Source organism: Dunckerocampus dactyliophorus, chromosome 4, assembly GCF_027744805.1.
Source record: "Dunckerocampus dactyliophorus isolate RoL2022-P2 chromosome 4, RoL_Ddac_1.1, whole genome shotgun sequence".
NCBI classification, from domain to species: Eukaryota; Metazoa; Chordata; class Actinopteri; order Syngnathiformes; family Syngnathidae; genus Dunckerocampus; species Dunckerocampus dactyliophorus.
Window position 1 is genome coordinate 19,315,318 of NC_072822.1, and position 21,920 is coordinate 19,337,237.

General features: G+C 41.2%; 2 protein-coding genes across 2 annotated transcripts; both read left to right on the top strand.

Annotated features, from left to right (window-relative positions):
• Window positions 1–13: 13 nt before the first annotated feature.
• nono (non-POU domain containing, octamer-binding) lies at window positions 14–4,827 on the top strand. The gene has a single exon (XM_054772726.1). It carries the CDS (start codon window positions 284–286, stop codon window positions 1,538–1,540), a length of 1,257 nt encoding a protein of 418 aa, XP_054628701.1. The 5' UTR covers window positions 14–283; the 3' UTR covers window positions 1,541–4,827.
• Window positions 4,828–6,257: 1,430 nt separating this feature from the next.
• npc1l1 (NPC1-like 1) lies at window positions 6,258–21,862 on the top strand. The gene is made up of 21 exons (XM_054772722.1): window positions 6,258–6,412; window positions 7,440–7,601; window positions 7,684–8,595; window positions 10,260–10,553; window positions 10,638–10,861; window positions 10,943–11,043; window positions 11,886–12,058; window positions 12,209–12,337; window positions 14,112–14,294; window positions 14,393–14,507; window positions 15,273–15,538; window positions 15,618–15,707; window positions 15,782–15,972; window positions 16,913–17,040; window positions 17,123–17,252; window positions 17,329–17,384; window positions 17,461–17,611; window positions 18,430–18,661; window positions 19,408–19,521; window positions 20,822–20,984; window positions 21,067–21,862. Exons 1-21 carry the CDS (start codon window positions 6,371–6,373, stop codon window positions 21,270–21,272), a joined length of 4,062 nt encoding a protein of 1,353 aa, XP_054628697.1. The 5' UTR covers window positions 6,258–6,370; the 3' UTR covers window positions 21,273–21,862.
• Window positions 21,863–21,920: the final 58 nt, after the last annotated feature.

A 21,920-nucleotide genomic window follows, 5' to 3' on the forward strand; every position in this document is an offset into this window, starting at 1 on the left:
CTCGAAAGGCGGTGTATGCTTCAAACAAAAACAATTATAACATCGGCTTAACATGATTTTTATTTAATGAGCACATGTAAATATATTTTACATGAAACGGTCATATTTTCCTCAATCTCAATATCTTTACGTCCTCCATTCAAATATATCCGTCGCGTTGTTTTGACGTCACAATACCGTTGCCTCAATAGTCACACTCGCCATTTTCAAGTCTCAGCACGCCGTTCTCTACAAAGAGATTTGAGTGAATTTTCGACTCGGTTTTTAATTATAGTACAAAAAAATGCAAGGAAACAGGGGCTTCCAGCAGAATCATGGTGCACACCGTCAGTCTGGGCACGGCGACCAGGGAGGAAATACAAATGGCCAGGAGCCTAGCGATGCTACACGCCCTAACGAGGCCTTAACTCTGGACCTGCAAAGCTTCAGGAAGCCCGGCGAGAAAACCTTCACCCAGCGTAGCAGGCTTTTTGTAGGAAACCTGCCTACCGGAGTCACAGAGGAGGACATTGAAAAGATGTTTGCAAAGTACGGCAAGGCTTCCGAGATCTTTGTCAACAAAGAAAGGGGCTTCGGCTTCATCCGCCTGGAGACCAGGATCATTGCTGAGATAGCCAGAGCTGAGCTGGATGACACCCTCTTCAGAGGGAGACCCATTCGGATTAGGTTTGCAACACACGGCGCTGCTCTGTCTGTCAAAAATCTACCCGAGTTTGTGTCCAATGAGCTCCTGGAGGAGGCCTTCTCAGTCTTTGGGCAGATTGAGCGAGCTGTGATCATCGTGGATGACAGAGGGAGGCCCAGTGGGAAGGGAATAGTGGAGTACACCTCCAAGCCAGCTGCAAGAAAGGCTTTGGACAAATGTCAAGACAGCGCCTATTTGCTCACTGCCTTCCCTCGGCCTATTACTGTGGAGCCCATGGAGCAGTTAGACGATGAGGAGGGTCTGACAGAGAAGCTCATCAACAAAAACCAGCAGTACCACAAAGAGCGTGAGCAGCCGCCCCGATTTGCTCAGCCGGGCACCTTTGAGTACGAGTACGCCATGCGCTGGAAAGCCCTGATGGAGATGGAGAAGCAACAGTATGAAATGGTGGACCGCAACATGAAGGAGGCTCAGGAGAAGCTGGAGGCGGAGATGGAGGCAGCCCGACATGAGCATCAGGTGATGCTGATGAGACAAGATCTGCTGAGGCGCCAGGAGGAGCTGCGCAGGATGGAAGAGCTCCACAGCCAAGAGGTGCAGAAGAGGAAGCAGGCCGAGCTCCGGCAGGAGGAGGAGCGCCGGCGGAGGGAAGAGGAGATGAGGATGCGCAATGAAGAGATGATGAAGCGGCAGCAGGAGGGCTTCAGAAGCAACTTCCCAGAGAATAGAGAGCAAGACATGAGGATGCACATGGGCTCCTCTGGCATGGGTGCAGACAACAATGCTCTCATGGCGGGCCCAGGCAACAACAACATGCCCGGAGGCCAGGGCGGCTTCCCCAGAGGCCTCCCTGGACCTGGAGACTATGTACCTAACAAGCAGCGCAGATTTTAAATCACATCCTTTTTCCAATTTGCATACTCAACTTTAGTTTTTTTGAAGTTCACACGCATCAAGAGTTACTTTTGTTTAAAAAGTGGCATGTATCTTTATTTTTCCTTGTGTTGTTGTGCTTTTGATGTTTTTAGAAATTATTTCTCCAAACTCCATTTTTGGCATGGGTTACTTTCTTACTTTTTTTCATTGATAGAAAATGACTCCTTGTCTTGTGGAATTTTCTGTATTAAATTCCCCAAGAAAGGATCTCGCTTGAGACTCAAGGTTTCTCTTTCTTGTAAAAAAACAAAACAAAAAAAGAATAATAATAAATAGATAAAATGGACTGGAGTCAGCTGAGTTAGTATTACTAATGTATTGATTTCACTGAGCCACTGATTAATCATTCACAGGATGACACAACTTAATGTAGGTTGTAGATTGTCATAGTCATCATTAGAGGGGGATTACAGGTGTTGGCTGGTAAAAATATATTTTCTGCTTTTCACTTTGTGTGCAATTACTAATTACAGACACCAGTGATCAGAAAGCATCTACACACCAGATTATGAGGCATTGTAGGAGGAATCTTATCAAATAATGACTGGTATTCCCTAAGGTGTGTCAGTTGAGGGGAAACAGTCATCAATGTGTCTTCAATGTGTTCAGTAGGGACGAACTTTAAAATGAAATTATGCTTTTTATTGGACAGCAGTATGATGGGATTCAAAGACGGTAAGTAAAAAAACTGTAAATACAAGCTTACTTGCACACCTTCATCCATTCATTGCTTTCTACCTGTTATCCCAGGGGTAGGGAACCTATGGCTCGGGAGCCAGATGTGGCTCTTAACACAATAAAAAATATTTTTTTTGCTGACATTTAAAAGTAAAACATGACAGAAATCACAGTGTTAAAAATAACATTCAAAATATAAAACTTATACATTTTTTTCCATCCATCAATCCATTTTCTACTGCAATTCAGATGGCCAGAGCCAATGCCAGCTGTCCTATGATCAAATAGTCACCTAGGTAATTCGGCAGAGCCTTGTGAAGAAGATGGCAAAAAGAAAGCTATGGAGTATGGTGCAAAACCATGCAGCACCAGAAGTCGCATTAAAGGTATTTTATTTATTGGGTGGCTTCAGTAGAACGTTTTTAAAAAATAATGAATTCATGGGGTTATTCTGAAATTGCTAGTCTTGCTTAAAAACTTATGCATTTAGTTGTATTCAATGTTAAAAAATATATATATATAACTCTCACGGTCTTGGGAGGCTGGGGCAAGAGGCGAGGTACACCCATTAGTCACGGGACACATACTCTATTCTTTCTTGTAAAAAAATAAAATGCACTGCAGTGAGCTGGGTTAGGATTACTGACTAATGTATTGATTTCACTGAGGCCCTGATTAATCATTTACAGGTCCAGAATGGCACAAGTGACGGCAATATGAAAATAAAACTAACAATGTGGGTTGTAGATTGAAGTCATGAGAGGGAAATTACAGTTGTGGACTGATAAAAATAGCTGTATATATATATTTTCTGCTTTCTACTTTGTGTGCGATTAATAATTACAGCTACCATTGATCAGGAGGCGTCTACACTCCGTATTAGGAAGCATTGTAGCAGGAAACTTATCAAATAATGACTGGTGTTCCCTAAGGTGTGTCAGTTGAGGGGAATCTATGAGTCACTAATGTGTGCCTTGAATGTGTTCAATTGAGATTAACTTTTAGATGGAGTATATGCTTTTTATTGGACAGCAATATTATGGGACTCAAGTATACAGTAAGAAAAAGCAGTAAATACAAGCTTACACACCTCCATCCATTCATCTGCTTTCTACCTGTTATCGTATGCAGGGTTTTCGGAGGCTGAGGCCTATCACAGCTGGCTACAGGCAAGAGGCGAGGTAGACCCTGGACTACTCACCAGTCAATCACAGAACACATACTGTAGACCAGGGGTCACCAACGTGGTGACCGTGGGCACCAGGTAGCCCCCCACGACCACATGTGGTGCCCGCAAGCCTGCTTTTCATTCAGGTTTTCAGTTAATAATGAAAGAACAGTAGAAAGAAATGCATTCTGAAATACAAAATGTGAGTTGTGGACGCCAGCATTTTGTTCATGTTCTGGTAAAACAAGCATATTCGCTTTGTTTGGGTTTAAAATAAGCTCTGAAAAGAAATGTTACAAAAATGAGTAGCTCTTGGCCATTTTCATTTTGTAAAAGCAGCTCTCACAAGGAGAAACGTTGGTGACCCCTGTAGACAGACAACCATTCACACCTTCACTGAGTGGGAAGTGAACCAACACTGCCTGTTCAGAAGTCAGGTGAGACAACCACTAAAACCATTAGGCTTGCACACCATTTTTTTTTCCAAAAATGTGGAACTCTGCCTGGCAGACATGACCGATTTGATGGAAACTGCAGATAATTCAGTGTCATCTCGTTGCTGCTTTGTCAAAGTTGACTAACAAAATGCATAGAAGACCCCGCTGGAAAAATCATGAATGAGATTGTAAACAAGGGGAAGTAAGCGTTATCTAAATGTGAAATTTACACAATCTGGGGAACTGCATTGTTTTAAAAAGAAGACATTTTCTCATTTGGAGGATTGATGCCAAAATACACTATTCTTCCATAAATCTCACATTCTCATGCTGATTTTTACTAATTTATCATGTATTATGGAACTTCAGACGCTGCACAGTTTTAGTAGAAGTTACAAAATTAAATTCACTTTTCATCTTAATGCATTATGCAAAGGCTGATTTAAAAAAATCTAAAAAGCATGTAATACACGAGAAAGCCTTTGCTACAATGACCAATCCAATGATAAAAGTGTCGTAAATATCCTGTACATTTTAGAAATATTTTTAAAAATAGCACACACGTTTTGAACCTCACAACTTGTTTGTCATATTTAATCCTGTATTGCGTCATTTGTCATGTTTGTGATCCCTGCAAGAATTGTTTGTTTTTTCAGGATATAACAGACACGTAAAATGTTTTCCTTAAAAATACTGAGGCTGCCCAGTAATTGAAACACAAAATTTAAGTCACTCACGTAATTTTTGGCCATGACTGTACACTGTATTTTTTTTTTTTCAATTTTAGTTTAAAGTTATTCTGTAGAACAGAAAATCATTTTAGGCGCCTGATAAATATGACATCAAAAGTGGATTTAAGAAAATTAACTGCCATTTATTACCTTGTCAGTGACAAATTGTGCAGTAAAAATACCAAATGACAATTTTAATACAATTAAAATATAATATTCAATATAATCAAATTGTAAATAAAATCAAATCAAATCCAGTTATTTATTCATTGGGATTCATCGATCTTTAATTTTTACTTTTTTTCTGTTACATGGTGTTGGTTGTCATGGCAACAGTATAATCTGAGTGTTGATTAGATAGCTTTGTGTCTCTTCATCCCTTGTCTTTTTTCTCCAAAATAGTAGGAATAAAAGTCACATATCATACACTAAGAGGTGTTTTTCATATTTTATATCTTGTTTGGCTTTTTGACATATTAAAAACACCAGTGACTATAGAGTTTTAAGACAACTATAAACTACTATATACATATATACTGTATATATATATTTATCAATCCAAACACGTACATAAACAAGTGTGGCTGGTAGAAATGTTATGTATAGTGTTTGTTAAAAAAAAACATAAAAATTCAGCATAAAACATGTTTTTTAACGTTACCATCCTGTCAAGGCCACATGACGATGCTGATAGCACATTTGGATAAGTGTTTGTCACATTGAAAAATGATGCCCTGTGCAGTGAATTCTCTGTACCTAAATGAGAAAAGAGGAGTGCTTTTTTTTTCTTGTCTTTTTCTACCATCTCTTTTTTATCATCCTTCCAAATACGTGCGCACCTTTGCTCCTATTGCGCTTGCAACAGTGGAGCTTCGAGTCTTCACTTTTATCTGGGCTTTGACCTTGACATGTGATAACAATGTCAATAACAGATATAATCTTTGATTGGAGGATGCGATCCCGGTAGTGATAAATAATACTGACTTGGCATGGCTGCTTGCTACCGTCTTGTTTTGTATGATGTAGCACTTTTGTTGTGCGGAGGGAAAGATAGCTATTTCTCACAATTGATCACACAGAATCACCATCATGCAATTGGCCGGTCTAAAGCAGGGGTGGACATTTGCAGCCCCAAGAGAATATTCTATACATAGAATTAAACATGACACATTAGGAGGATTTGGAGCAGACACTAACAATAATCATTCCTAAATACATTTAACAGCTTAGCATATCTTGACCTACAGTGGAGAGGTTTTAGTGTCTTTTCTGTATGTGGCCCTCATCGGAAAAGGTTAGGACACCCCCGGTCTAAGTATAATGTTGTGATCTGTCCACACGCATCTATTATTCATCCAGGATGTATTCTGATTATATTTGATATCCCCGTAATTGCAGAAAGGTAGTCCACCAGTTCAGGTGTGATTGAGGTGAAGAGGATATGCAGCACAACAGGGTGTGGTTGCCATTACAGTTTCTCCCATGCTTTGCACCTCCCTGGCAACCCTATCAAGTACCATCCAAGTTAATGATCACTCATAGAAATTGATCATCCATAGCCGCCATTGGCCAAGCTCTGCATCAGACCAGATAAGGTGTGACATCATAGGACGTTGTTTGTGCATCGCCAGCACTGAGCCGTTAGACGGGCTGAGGGGGCGACAGGACAGAAAGGACAACTTCCCCGACAGTGGACGTTGAAATGCAGCAGCAGCAGTGATTGATAGACTTTGAGTGTGCCTGAGGACTATTCTGTGCTGAAACACCAAAAGTCATGTGTCGTTTGGCAGCCCTGATCACTTTTCTGACTTGCACGGTGAGGCTATCTTTATCAGTAAAGTAATATCTATAAAGTAATATCATTTTCTCATGCTCCTCTGCTTACAGTTTCACAAACTTGACTGAGAGACCTGTGTATAAGTAAGCTTTTTCATAAAATCCACTTCATATGGATGGTAGTTAACATACATGTAATATAAATAAACATGCATATTATCATTATTTTATTGATTGATTTTATTGAGATAGTATTTGAATATGTATTTATTGAGTGTGTTCTGGCAGGAAAAAATACATTTGATGGTCGAGTGTGGTACAAAATTCAGCTTTAGAACATAGCAGCTGCTGGACAATTAACACACAATATAATCCTAAACACAATATTTCATATGAATATTGATTCCAGGAATTATAAAGGCAAGTCATTCATGTTAACAAGATTAGCCTGAAGTCATTGACCTTGACATTTCCATATTCATCATAAGCAATATTAAGGCTGATAATCTCTGGGCGCAGACATTATCAGCTGCCACAAAGTCATGATAACCTGCTAATATGTTTATTGGATGAGTAAAGAGACATACAACACGGTGGCCCTTATTAAATCTTGTTTCTAGCTGCAAATGTCCATCGGGTTCTTTTGCTTGTAATAGTAACTGTTAAAAGAAAATTTGTATAAGGTGTCTGCGGTAAGGTTTGAATCCAATAATTACAATTTAAATTCAAAAATGTGATTATTATGGCCTTAAAAAGAGTCTTAAATTTGACTTGTTGAAACATGCAGAGACCCTGGTAAGGTGATGTCAAAAAGTGCAGTAGAAGTAGAAAAGCGTGGATGTAGACACCACAACGTACCCCACCAGGCATTCTGTTTGATACTACACTGTGTATGTTCTATTAAATGCGTTCAACAGAACAATCAAGTTCCAATCGTAGGATCAGTGCTTCTAAAATGTGAGAACCGATTCTGGTCCGTGTTTAGATATTCAGCACAAAAAACCTCTGTGGCACACGCAGAGTTGTTTTCAGTCATACTCATTCAGATTGTGTTTGTGACTGTGCAGATGCTGTCACAGGCCCAGCATGAGGCCGGGTACTGTGCTTTCTATGAGGAGTGTGGCAAGAACCCTTCAGTGGGGGGCACCCTCATCACCCCTATTGTCCCCTGTTTGAATTACAGCCGTGCTCGGGAGCTGACAGGGGAGCACTACAGGAAACTCAAACAGGTCTGCAGTGAGACATGAAACGTGGCTCTATCACATGGGTCCACTTTTGTGTGCATGTATTAATAAGGCTTTTCATCTGCAGGTGTGTCCCATGTTAGACAAAGGAGTGGGCAACACATTTGCCTGTTGCTCCATCAAGCAGCTGTCGTCCCTGGAAAAGAGTTTGGGTCTATCCAAGCCTCTGCTGGTGCGCTGCCCTTCATGTGCTGAAAACTTTGCCCACCTGCACTGCATCAACACCTGCAGTCCAAACCAGAGCCAGTCAGTCAAGGTCACAAAAGTCATGAATGTTACTTACATGGGGAAGACCAAAGAGGCCGTGGTGGCGTACCAGGCTTACCTCTCCACCAGCTTTGCAGATGCGGCCTTCCAGTCATGTCAGAGTGTCAGGATCCCTGCCACGGGAGGCTTCGCCATCGGTACTATGTGTGGCCGCTACGGCGCCAAGCTGTGCACCCCCCAGCGCTGGTACGACTTTCAGGGAGATACGAGTAACGGCCTGGCTCCGCTGGACATCGACTTCAGACTCATAAAGCAGGCAGAACTAGAGGGAGTACCTGAGGGTGTGATTCCTTACAGTGGACAAGCCTTGAAGTGTAACGAGATCACCCCCTCTGGAGGTCAAGCGTGCTCGTGTCAGGACTGCAAAGAGTCGTGTCCTATTGTTCCGCCGCCCCGACTCCCACCGGGACCCTTCAGACTTTTGGGCACAGACGGCTTCCTTGTCATTTCTGTCATCTTATTCTGCCTCCTGATATTTGCCTTCCTCTTCTTCCTGTTGGTCTCTTGTCTTGTGAAGTCCCAGAAGAAGCAGGATGAGGACAGAGGAAAGAGAAAGAGCAAGAACCAAGACCAGAACAGTAATGATGTGACTCAGCGGGTCATTGATCCTTCAGAGGTGACATGCGCCGACAGGAACAGTATGGCCGCTCAGACCTTCCTCAGCTCTGTGTTTCAGACGTGGGGGACATTCATGGCCACTTATCCCCTCACGGTTAGTTTCTACAATTAATATTACATTCACAAATGTTACTTTAACCTTTTATTGGCTAAGGAACTATTTGGTAACTCATACTGTTAAAATGGAGGCTATATGTTGTACTATGGGGCGCTGCTAGTATAGCCCTAGTATAGCTGCTAGTAGCCTTTTTTCCAACAGCCTTTCAAGACCTTTATTACCTGGAACTACGCAGGTAAAATCATTCTTGGTAATCTGTGTGGTTTGCGTTTTCCCCCTCACAAGTACTTGGGTTTCTGAAAAGACCTCCCTCTCTGCAGTGTACTTTTTCAAATGAAAGTTTTTTACTTTCGCCCATATGGTTAATTCTAGGTACCGTACATTTGGTGAAACGCGCCAAGGTTTTTCAAAATCCCTGGTAAATGAGAAAAGTGTGGTGGAATCATGGGTGATTATGTGCCCTGTGTTTGTGTCTTCTGTCGGTTGGGATAGGCTCCAACTCAGATAGAAAATGGATGGATGAATGGTTTATATTCAGCCAAGTAAAGACAATGATTAATAATAATAAGTAGTTTGTCGGTCCATATGTTAGCAGGCCACTTTCTGGTTCATGGAAGATGATGCTATACTGTACATTAGAAATTGACAGATGGGAATGTACCATTTTGATTCTGTGATGGGGTGAACTCCTCCATCATGACTTAACATTACATGATGGCGATATTGCAAATTTTGGTATCAATCCCATACCAAGTAACTACAGGGCCAGTATTGCTTATACTTTTTACTTGAACATTTTTCAAGCTCATTGAATGATTTTGTGATTTTGCCTTTAATTTCTGGATCATGATAATAAAATAATAGTAATAATAACATATCAGAATAAAACACAGGACAAAGATTTCAGGCAAACAGAAAAAGATATTTTCATCAACACATGTTGTGAAAAAGGCCGCACGGTGGTCTAGTGGTTAGCACGTTGGCCAACACAGTAACAGCTTGGAGATCGGGAAGACGTGGGTTCGATTCTCCCCTGGGCATTTCTGTGTGGAGTTTGCATGTTCTCCCCGTGTGCGTGTGGGTTTTCCCCGGGTACTCCGGTTTCCTCCCACATCCAAAAACATGCATGTTAGGTTAATTGGTGACTCTAAATTGTCCATAGGTATGAATGTGAGTGTGAATGGTTGTTTGTCTATATGTGCCCTGCGATTGGCTGGCGACCAGTCCAGGGTGTACCCCGCCTGTCGCCCGAAGTCAGCTGGGATAGGCTCCAGCATGCCCCCGCGACCCTAATGAGGAGAAGCGGTATAGAAAATGGATGGATGTTGTGAAAAATGTACGAATATATACCACATCGTGGCATCACACATGTGTCACTCCATATAGTTTAATGGAAAATATGCTAACAGGGCTTCAGACTGTGATTAAATGGTCGTATTTTGCAACTAAAATATGAGACATTGCGAGTGAATTTTTCTTCTCCTCACGCATGTGCGACCAGATCAAAGTACAGTATATGTTCCGGATTGAGTTGACCATAATGACATTTTGAAACGTAAAGCAAATGTCTTTTTGTCTGAAGTGTTTACCAATAGTTTATATTTAAATTCTGGATGCAGTGTTTCACATAGATTTGTACGCATACAACTTGGTTGTCACATGAGGTAGTCTGAGTCCTTTATGTGTCGTCCTCATTTAAGGTTCTCCTGGTGTCGGCCGTCATTGTTGCTGCGTTCTCTACTGGCCTCATGTGGCTTGAACTCACCACTGACCCAGTGGAGCTGTGGTCGGCTCCCAACAGCCGAGCCCGTCAGGAGAAGGACTTCCATGACAAGCACTTCGGCCCATTCTTCAGAACCAACCAGCTGATCTTGACAGCACCGGGGAGAAAAGGACACGTTTACGACTCTTTGCTCTTCGGGTCGCAGAACTTTAGCGGCCTTGTATCTAAAGATCTCATCATTGAACTGCTGCAGCTCCAGAAAAGAATACAAGTAAGGTCCACAGAACCATTACGACATCTTTCAAGCATTTCCAAACTTCTCCACACAGTTAAATCCTCAATCAAATTTTTCTAGAACATTGAGTTCTGGTCAGAGGACCTGAACCGCACAGCAAGTCTGAAGGATGTGTGTTTCGCACCGCTCAACCCGAACAACTCAACCCAGACTGACTGTGCAGTCAACAGCCTGCCGCAATACTTCCAGAACAGCCTTGATAACATCCATGCAAAGGTGAACATGACAGAGCTGGGGGTCACCAAAGAAGTGGACTGGAGGGACCACCTCATATACTGCCTCAAGTAAGCACTCCTCCTCATGAACGACACTGAACATTGCAAAATCATTTGCTCAGAGACTTTTCTTGTCTATGTCCTCTCAAGCTCGCCTCTGTCCTTCAAAGACATCACTGATTTAGGAATGAGCTGCATGGCTGACTATGGAGCTCCAGTCTTTCCCTTCCTGGCCGTAGGAGGCTACCAGGGTGAGAGACCAGTTAACATGTCAGTAATTGTGCAACTGTTAGCTGCTTTTGTGTAAATGTATTAGCACCCGACAGAAAAGCAACAGACCGAATCAATTCTCTTTTCCCCTTCCTGCCTGAGCTGCATCACAGACTCAACAAAAGCAACGATTCATTCTCTCAGCCCGTGATTTTTACTGATTCACAAGTGCTCGATGGAGACTGGAATTTCAGTGGCTCACAGGTGCAACTTGTTGCGCATGTGCAAGTTTCTGCACATGCACTTCAGTGAGTGACTCATAAGAACTTGAGTCACTAAAAGGAATGGAGTTCCCCATCACTAGAACAGAGTTGGACGCAGGTTTCCTTCTTCTACCTTCTTCCATGACACTAGCCTCTTTCATACAGATCCTGCACAAGTGCCGTGTCAGAACATTTATTTGTTGGTGCCTTTCACACAGAACCCAGCTAAGTGGGGTATTGCTATAACGATATGCACATTCAAACAGCGACATGGATTCCCGCATGACAAGTGTGACATGCAAAACACTTGCGAGGCTGGAGAAGTGATTCTCGGCTGTTAAAAATCACATTTCTCGTTTTTTTGCGAGTTGCGCTTTCTGTTACAGCTCTAGCCCCTTTTGCACTGCTTGTAAAATCCTGCGTTGTTGACGCTGGCCCACACATCACATCATCCACATGTCACCCACCCCCAAACAAGTGGACTTGCCCTTAGAGTTACAGATCTGATGTGCCACACAGCCCTCAAGCAAACTGCTATTTTCCTGTAGTTTTTGGATCGGATCTCATGCATATTGAAAAAACAATAGACTTAGGACATTTCCTAACATTGCTCCTCCCAGGTGATGACTACACCAATGCAGAGGCCTTCATCTTGACTTTCTCCCTCAACAACTATCCACGAACTCACGTCAAATTTAACGTGGCCATGCAGTGGGAGAAAGAGTATCTGAAAATTGTCCAAGACTACCAGAGAGACCCTGCTGCCAACTTCACATTTGCATACATGGCCGAGGTATGGCACATCACGGACACCAAAGTCACTAAAGCTAATGTTCCAGTAGAATATCAAAGCTTGTGGAGATCTTTATGGATCAATATTACACTATCTCATTATTATTTCCACTCACTTTCATCTTCAAACCACATGTGTTAATATACACAGAGGTCCCTGGAGGATGAGATTAATCGCACAACCGCAGAGGACATTCCCATCTTCATGATCAGCTATGCTGTAATCTTTGTGTACATCGCTGTTGCACTTGGGGAGTACTCATCATGGAGACGCATACTGGTAAGATCTGGCTAACCTCATTATCACGCAATGCAGACATTCACCGAGACTCTTCATCTAAACATTGCAGAATCAACTGTATTCGAAAGCAGTCCTTATGCTATGTATCAGGGGTGTTCAAACTTTTCCCATGGAGGGCCACATACTGAAAAAGTAGAAAATGCAAGGGTCACTTTGATATTTTGTAAACCAACACATGTAGATGTGCTTCTACATGTATGTACTGTATATGTACAGTATATACAGGTATCATAGATATATATCATAGGTGAATAAGTGTATTATTCATATGAACTTTGGTCATTTCTCTTTTTTCCCCATTTTTGCTGTTGCTATTTTTAATTTTCAAAATATTTCAACTCTCTTCGTAAATAAATGGTAAATGGTCTTTTACTTGTTTAGCGCTTTTCCACCTCCAAGGCATTCAAAGCGCTTTGACACTGCTAGCACACTTACCTGCTGATGACGCAGCATCAGGAGCAACTGGGGGTTTAGTATCTTTCCCAAGGACACTTCAACACGATCACGGGACCTTCAGGTTGGGAGGCCACGCCACGCTACCACCTGAGCCATGCCGCCCCAAAATAAGCCTCATGAATTTTCTTTTCAAAATATGACAAAATATAATACTTTGACTTTATTCCCATTTTATAACTTTTTCCCCCAACCTAAAATAGTAATTTTATTTTGTTTTGTTTATTTCTCTTAATAGGCAAGGCAGGGCAAGGTAATTCAAGGTGCTTGGCAGAAAAGAAGGGGAAAATCACTTCATAAAATCAATCCATAAAACATAAAATTATTCTAAAATCATTACATAAAATTCCATAAAACAAAAAAATAAAAATGATTTAAAATTGAAGAGTGCAGATAGAATACTTTCAATTGTCATATGCACAGTTGTTTTCAGCCTGGATTTGAACATTGCCAAAGTTGAGTATTGTGGCACATACTCAAATTTTGGCATTTTAATACATTTGGGATTTTGACACTGTGACTGAAAAAATATATATATTTTTTTCTTTACTATTTCACCTCTATGCTACTAAAATTACATTATTTTTCCTCATTATATTACAAGTTTATTCTTGTAAAATTGCCACTTTTTTCTCATTGGAATACGACTTTTTCACTTAATATTTTCCATTTCTGCAGTTGTTGTTTTTTAAATTTTCCAACTATTTCAACTTTCTTCTTGTAAATGTTCTTGTCTTTACTCCCATAATATTTTATCTTTGTTCTTGTAACATTATAACTTTCTTTTTCCAATTTTTCAATTTTTCCAAAAAATTACTACTTTATTTGTTGTTTTGTTTGTTTCTCATATTTTTACAACTTGAAAAAAACACACAAAAAAACATGTTTTTCTTTGTTTCAACTTTATGCTACAAATTTTTCCTCATAATATTACGTTATTCTCATAAAACTACAACTTTTTCTCATTAGATTAGTTTTTTCTCTCAATATTTTGACTTTATTCTTGAAAATGTACTGCTGATTTTTCCATTCATGCTGTTGTTGTTTGTTTGTTTTTTACTTTTTTTGTCAAATTATATTCTTTAATCCTTTAAAACAGCCACAGGCCAAACTTTGGATACCCCTGCCCCGACCACATTATGACATAACGTGTCAGCCATATAGTGCTTATCTCTGCAAACATCTGCATGCTCGCATAGCGTTTCAGTATTGGCCATTAAGTTGCTTATGCAATACAGAACATGTGACATCAAGAAAAGAGTAAGTTCACAATTTTTCCTTTCACCCTTGTCTTTTATAGGTGGACTCAAAGTTCCTGGTTGGTCTGGGGGGGATCTTGGTGGTTGCATGGTCAGTGTTGGCCTCCATGGGCTTCTACTCCTGGATCGGCATTCCGTCCTCACTGGTCATACTGCAGGTCGTGCCTTTCCTGGTGCTCGCGGTTGGAGCTGACAACATCTTCATCTTTGTTCTGGAATACCAGGTGTCTATCTTTTCCGTACAGTGGATCTACAATCTAATGTTTGTTTATTGTTTTCTACAACGTCTGCAATAACATTGGGGGGTTTTACCTTCTGCCAGAGAGATGTCCGGAGGCCCGGAGAGAAGAGAGAGCAGCAGATTGGCCGTGTGCTTGGGAACGTGGCTCCCAGCATGCTCCTTTGCAGTCTCTCTGAGTCCGTCTGCTTCTTTCTAGGCAAGGACCTTTTGACCACATTTTTTAGAGAGTCTTCAAGTAATAGTGGGTATTGGAATGGGTATACGGTGAGTTTTGTGGCTGGTGAGTTGGAGTACTGCAATGCCTCAGCGTATGGCACACTTACATTAAAGACATTAAACTGTACAAAGTCGTGGTGTATAATAAATGTTTCTGCAACCATTGTATTGGCAACATGCTGACAAACAAAACTTCCCATCCAACTCAGTGTACTGAGCGCACTGCATCTCTGGTGTATGCCCTAAACGTTCATATTTAGCGATCTTTACTTAAGAAAATGTTTCAAGCGATGGAATTACATCTGCACGCCACTAGTATGTGGAAAAAAGTAACAAAAAAGTTATGCATTTGAAAGATAAATTAGAAAAATCTCTGAATATGCATATTTTTTCTCTTTTATATGTGATGCCTGTCATCATCACACACTTTTACCATAATACATTTAAATACAATTCATTTACAGTATATACTGTACATTGCAGCAAGTAAACCTTTTTTGATTTTATTTTATAACCCATTTTTGGGTTATAAAATAACTGTGGGATTAATAAAGTACTACTACTACTACTACTATTTTTCACTCATTGGTCACAACATTAGGTACACTTGTACAATGATGACATTCGGTACACAAGCGCAATTAAGACTTGTAGAATGTAAATGCTTCTACCATTGTTAAGCGTAATGACTAACGTTCTGAGTGTATAGTTTGCGTCCAATGTGTTGTGTTGTTTTGTCCCCAAGGCGCTCTGTCCACCATGCCTGCAGTGAAGTCCTTTGCTTTATACGCCGCTCTGGCTGTGCTCATGGACTTTGTGCTCCAGATGACAGCCTTTGTGGCCCTCCTGTCGCTGGATGCCCGGCGCCAAGACAACAACCGATGTGAGCTGTTCTGCTGCACCACCGTAACGACCCAGAGGTCCAACAAGCCCAACGAGGGCTTCCTGCTACCCCTCATGAGGAAATATTACGCCCCTGTACTGCTGAACCGTTACATTAGATTCCTAGTGGTACGACAGATCCATTATTCTTAAACCGTACTGTAAGTTCACTATGTTCTAAAGGCGTTATGGCCCACCTTCTCTCCAGATGTTGGTGTTCTTCTTCATGTTCAGCGGTTCTCTATACCTCATGTTCAATGTGACCGTCGGTCTGGATCAGGAGCTGGCCATGCCCAAGGTCAGTCCATCATGCATACTCATTCTCATTGCTGTCTTAATGAGACCTTACAAATATGTTTTCTTCTGTCGCAGGGCTCTTATATGCTGGATTATTTCAAGTACCTATACAAATATTTGGAAGTAGGAGTCCCCGTTTATTTTGTGACAAGACGTGGCTTCGATTTTACTACCAAGGCGGGCATGAATGCGGTGTGTTCCAGTGTGGGCTGCGACCAGTTTTCCATGACCCAGAAGATTCAGTACGCCACCAATCACCCTGATTTGTGAGTTCTTCAATACCCTCCCTCGGTGCAACACATGACTGGTAGATGTCTGCCTTCAGTTATCTTCTTTTTTCCCTGACAGATCCTTGAACCTGCTCATATCATTGTAGCACCTTTCACACCCTCACAGTCGGATCTGATAATCAGAATGTCAGTTATGTCATCTGCTATTAGCTGATAAAGGTCACCTCTCACTGATTGTGATGAGAAACATACTGTATGTTCAAAACGTGCGGTTGTCCTTTTCCTTATTGTATCGCAGTATATTGCCACAGGGAGGTCTTAGCAAATGAATGTTGTGATATTATTATGGGCCTGCATGCGGTGCAACGCAGCCACACGCTGCTGTACACCAGCGATGAGTGCAATGCAGCCCCATTGAAACTGCACAAAATGAAATTGCATACATGAAATTGATTTACATGGCATGAAGCAAAATCACCATAGAACTGCACTTCTGGCGCTTGCTTTAGCATTTTAGAATTTTTGTTTCGGGACTTTACGTACACAGTACCTCTCTTGCTAAGCTTTAGCATTTGAGTGTTTTTGTGTATCACATTGAGATTTAGCACTTGAACAACCATTTATTGTAGCAAGAGATGTGCCCATGTTATCACAATGTATCCACACAGGTTGCATTGAACATTGCAGAAAGTTAGCATTGTTTGCATTTTCCGCTAAATAGTTTAAAAATTCGGTCTTAAAACATGTGGCAGGCCCATTAAAAATGTCCGTGAGAATTTTTCTAGTCAGATCTGTTAGAGTTGTTCAAGTGTAACCGCATTATGTTCCTCATTGTAATGTGTTTTAACCGAACATGCATTTGCACTCAAAATGATTCAGTCCTCATTGTAAATGACATTCATCTGTAAAATGTAAAATGTTTCAGTATATCGCCAATCATTATGAATGATTAGTCTTGTTATTATGTGGTCTGTAGATCCTATTTGGGCATTTCCTCAAACTCCTGGGTGGATGATTTCATCGACTGGCTGAATCCTGGATCGAAATGTTGTAGACTCTACACCTATGGTCAAAATTTTGGAAAGTTCTGTCCTGCAAACGAATGTGAGAATCGCTGCTGAGATACAGTATATGGCAAAGCATGTCGATTTTAGGACTTTCTAATCACCCACATGTCCTGTCATAGCTGCTTTCCTCTGTGCACGCAAGTGTATGGCCAACCCCCCAAACGGTGTCCTCAGGCCCACCGTGGAACAGTTCAATCGCTTTCTACCTAACTTCCTGGGGAACAGGCCTGACCTGCAGTGCCCCAAAGGGTGGGTGTTGTCCACACAAACATACCACAATGCCAATGACCGCATGCTCATAATCTGTGCTTCTTCCATAATAAAGTGGACTAGGAGCCTATGACACAGCTGTGGTGAAAGACGAAAATGGAGAAATTATTGGTGAGACTTTTAGAAATTCACACCATTTTCTCAAAGACATTTGGGAGTGATGGAACTTTTCTGCCTGCGCACCCAGCTTCTCGCTTCATGGCTTACCACACGCCTCTGACCAACTCTCAGGAGTTCACTGCAGCATTACTGAAAGCCAGAGAACTGGCTCAAGACATCACTGACAGCATGAGGAAGGTGCCAGGAACCTCTCCAGACTTTGAAGTCTTCCCTTACACGTAAGAGCTTTTACTCTTTGTCAATCACTCACCTTGTTATATGAAAAAAATGGAGGGTTACAAACCACAGTACCATAGGAATGAAAAATATTTACCTAAACCGCAAAGAGCACGCTAATTGGAAGCAGGTAATAGTTGTAGAGAAGCTGTTATTTCTCTTCATTTTTAGACTTTAAGCATGATTTGGAGTGCATGAGGAAGTGGAAAGGTGATGGTCATTTATTAATAAGTATATTGCACCACTCAGCAGCAACAGAACCAATGTTGTAATATCAGTAATGAGCAAACTGCTCAGTCAGTACTAATACTGCTGATGAGTCCATTGTAAACAACAGTAAAGCAAGTGTAACACGTATGAGTTTCATACCAGCAGATGAGTAACACAATCAACATTTTGAGGCACAGGTAGAAGTAGATGCACTGACTTCAAGTGCGGCTGCTGCCATTGTGTGGAGTTAATAAAACTACATCAGGAGGTTGCTTACAGCCAGCGTTGTTTGACCCAGGGCTAATTAGACACTCTCAAACTCTAAGGCTCCAAAACATTGTTGTTGCACAAACAAACAGGCATCAGGACAGTGTATTTATTGTTTTTAGTTGGAAACAGACCACAAAGTCACATAAATACTCATTTCTACAAAAGCAACATTATAACAAATGTGAGAAATAGTTATACAAGTAGTTATAGACAGCTGAACTACTACACTGTATCTACAATTAAAGACATGTTGGAAAGACACCACAGTGCCATCTGCTGGATGTGTTGGTGCACTGCCCTACTTTCTTCTTGACACTGTTCCGCAATGTCCTCCTACCAGGGTGACCAATGTGTTCTATGAGCAATACCTGACTATCGTACCCGAGGGCCTCTTTAACATCTCACTGTGTCTGCTGCCAACGTTTGTGGTGTGCTGTCTGCTGCTGGGCTTGGACCTGCGCTCGGGTCTGCTCAACCTCATCACCATCATCATGATCACCGTGGACACTGTCGGGGTCATGACACTCTGGGACATCCATTACAATGCAGTTGCCCTTATCAACCTGGTTACGGTATGTGCATGGCACCTCATGACACATCCTAAACCAGCCTTAATCCAGGGTTGTACGTGTAAGTGCAAGTGTGCGATTTTCGGACTTCAGCTCATTTCCTGTTGGCCCTTGGCATATTCCACCCATCCATCTATTTTCTATGCCGCTTATCCTCACTAGGGTCGCGGGTATGCTGGAGCCTATCCCAGCTGACTTTGGGCGAGAGGCCGGGTTCACCCTGGACTGGTCGCCAGCCAATCGCAGCGCACATATAGACAAACAACCATTCACACTCACATTCATACCTATGGGCAATTTAGAGTCACCAATTAACCTAACATGCATGTTTTTGGAATGTGGGAGGAAACCGGCGTACCCGGAAAAAAACCACGCTCAGGGGGAACATGCAAAATCCACACAGAGATGTTTCCTTTGGCATATTTTAAAAATAGAATTAATTAATTATTCATGAGATAGATGAATGATGTCATCCTCATAAACTCCCAACCAGGCTGCTTTGGCCTCTAGGGGCCATATTTGCATGGCATTAGAAGATTGCTATGATATACTGTGATGTATACTGTATTAACCAGCATTATAGTCCCCAGTGTATTTCTTTCCTTGGCATTTTGGCCTCTATGAAATGAGTTCATGAGAGTCATTACTTTGTGATGTACAATATTCACTCATTCATTTCTTTTTTGGTATTCAGTGAGAGCACGCCTTAAAATCTAGGTCAGTCACGTCTTGAATTCAATTGCTTGCAGGCGGTGGGTATCTCTGTGGAGTTTGTGTCCCACATGACAAGATCGTTTGCACTCAGCACAAAGCCCACCCGTGTGGAGCGAGCAAAGGAGGCGACAGCCAACATGGGCAGTGCAGTAAGTTGAATTTGTGGAATGCAGTAGATTCTTGTTTTTCACTGAGTTATGAAGGTGGCCGTAATCATTTTTGACACACGGCTCCCTCCCCCCCTCCAAGCCCTCCTGCTTTCTCGGTGTTGATGTTGCCCTCCAGTTTTAGATTTGTAATAAAAGCCACTGTTATAATTATTATATTAGATTCAACTCCAGAACCCTACCCTTTTCTCTTTAGTTGCCACTGTTCACTCGTGACACAATCCATATTTAAGGCCTAAATATGCAACACACACTTATTAAACACATTTAAAGCATAAAATAATGGAAGTATAAAATGAATAGGTACTCACCATTAACACAGCACTTTGTATTCTATTTGGTGGATTTATTAAGTTGTAGCAGTGTCTGAGAACGTCGTATGCCGTCATCCCTCGCTACTTTGACGATTTAGAACAATTTTGCTGTTTTCAAAAATGTGTTCATTAATTAATCATGCTGTTTTGTGGTTGAATATGGCTGATTATTAGTCAAACATATGCATATTGAAGCACATTTTATGTATTTTTTTCCTAGATTAAGCATTTTCAAACATAAAAATGGCTAAATGGAGTAAAATACAAATATAAGGCATTCAAAACATGCACTCAAAGACGCACATATATGGCACATTTATGTAACACATTTATATAACACACACAAGTGAGAGTCTTATTTATGTCTTAAATAGCTTATTTATTCTTATTATGCCTACTATATTGGGCAATACAAGTGTAAATGTGACTATAGGGGTGTTATTTCATGTCTAGAGGGCTCTAATAATGTTAAAAACAATATTTAGAAGGTCATAAAAACTTTTCTATGATCTAACTACAAAAATATTCCACTAAGGAATCCTCCTACTTTGCAGGAATTCACTTATCACAGTTGGGTCTGGAACCAATGAACTGAGATAAACGAGGTATTACTTACTGTACTATATAAGTTTCACTTTTGCTTCTCAGCACACAACTATGGTGTGGACACAACTAAGGACCGCTGAACAAAGTGCAAAATCTCGACACAAAAAACATCAGTGAAGCATAGACATGAATATGTAAAAATTGTGGGCTTTGTAACACTAGTACATGTACTAGTACATGTATGCTGTACATTTTACCTGTATTATCACATATTTATCAATTTCATACTGACTTACAGTAAATGATATATGGTAAAGGTATTTTCAGAGAAAAGATAAATAATTTTTATACCAGAAATTCGCCAATTGCTGAGAATGTATGTATCCACCACAGTCTTACCGTGTTTGCTTTGAACCCTGAAGGTGTTTGCTGGTGTTGCCATGACCAACCTACCCGGCATTCTGGTGTTGGCTTTTGCCAAAGCCCAACTCATCCAGATCTTCTTCTTCCGCCTCAACCTGGTCATTACACTTTTGGGGATGGCTCATGGACTCATCTTCCTCCCCGTGGTGTTGAGCTACTTCGGTGTGTCTCCTGTTTTCTTCGTGACCATTGGTGTTGTACAAACTGATGAGTGCACTCATTCCTCATGTGTTGCTTGATGCAGGACCTGGTGTGAATAAAGCAGTGCTGCTGCAAATCCAACAAGGGAAAGCAAAAGCTCGCCAGGAGCTGGAGCTGAGAAGCAACATGAGACAATTTTATGACAACATGAGCTACCAAGACAATGAGACTAAGGAGCAGGTACACTCCAAGACCACTAAGGCTCCTGTGGACACCAACGGCCCAATGGACATTATGGAACACAAGTAGGAGAGAATTGACAACATCTGAGCTGAAGAACTAAACAGAGGGTTTTAAGCTCAGATGAGTAAATACCTCAATAGCGAACTGGAGATGTGGAGATGTGGAGATGGACAAACCTATAGGGGGGCTCATCTTTGTCTCCAACTGGAAGTAATTAACCTGCCTATGCACCTCAATCACAGGTGGAAAAGATGAACAGAACACAAGTCACAGTTGTGCAATTTTCTCTTTACACTAGTGGACACTAATGAATATATTTGTCAGGACAGCAAGTGGACAAATATTCTTGAATTTTCTACTTTTTATTGAATGTAATATCTTGTGTATGTACGCAATATTAGCACTGTTTTTAAGTAAATGAACACACTCCAGCATTTTTGCAAAAACTGAGTTGGACTTGGCACTTTTAAACCTGGGTTGCAGGATCTTTTAATTATGATATACTGACACACTCTCTCGGCTTTGAGAGGTAGAAATGTATACTTTTGCACCATAGCTGTTGGCTCATTTATGAAAGATTGTGTTTGGAGATATCGGATACAATCTGTATTTATGTTGGAAGTTATACTGAATAAATATCTATTTCCTGGTCATGGCAGATTAAAAAAAAAAAAAGTCACACTACAGTTCAGGTTCAAGAACTGAAACAAATAT

Bases quoted from the DNA above. Each gene is read 5' to 3' on its own strand.
- nono (XM_054772726.1), top strand. From the start codon at position 284: ATGCAAGGAAACAGGGGCTTCCAGCAGAATCATGGTGCACACCGTCAG.
- npc1l1 (XM_054772722.1), top strand. From the start codon at position 6,371: ATGTGTCGTTTGGCAGCCCTGATCACTTTTCTGACTTGCACG. The intron at 6,413-7,439 runs GTGAGGCTATCT...GTGACTGTGCAG, and splicing joins TCACTTTTCTGACTTGCACG to ATGCTGTCACAGGCCCAGCA. The intron at 10,862-10,942 runs GTAAGCACTCCT...TGTCCTCTCAAG, and splicing joins CACCTCATATACTGCCTCAA to CTCGCCTCTGTCCTTCAAAG.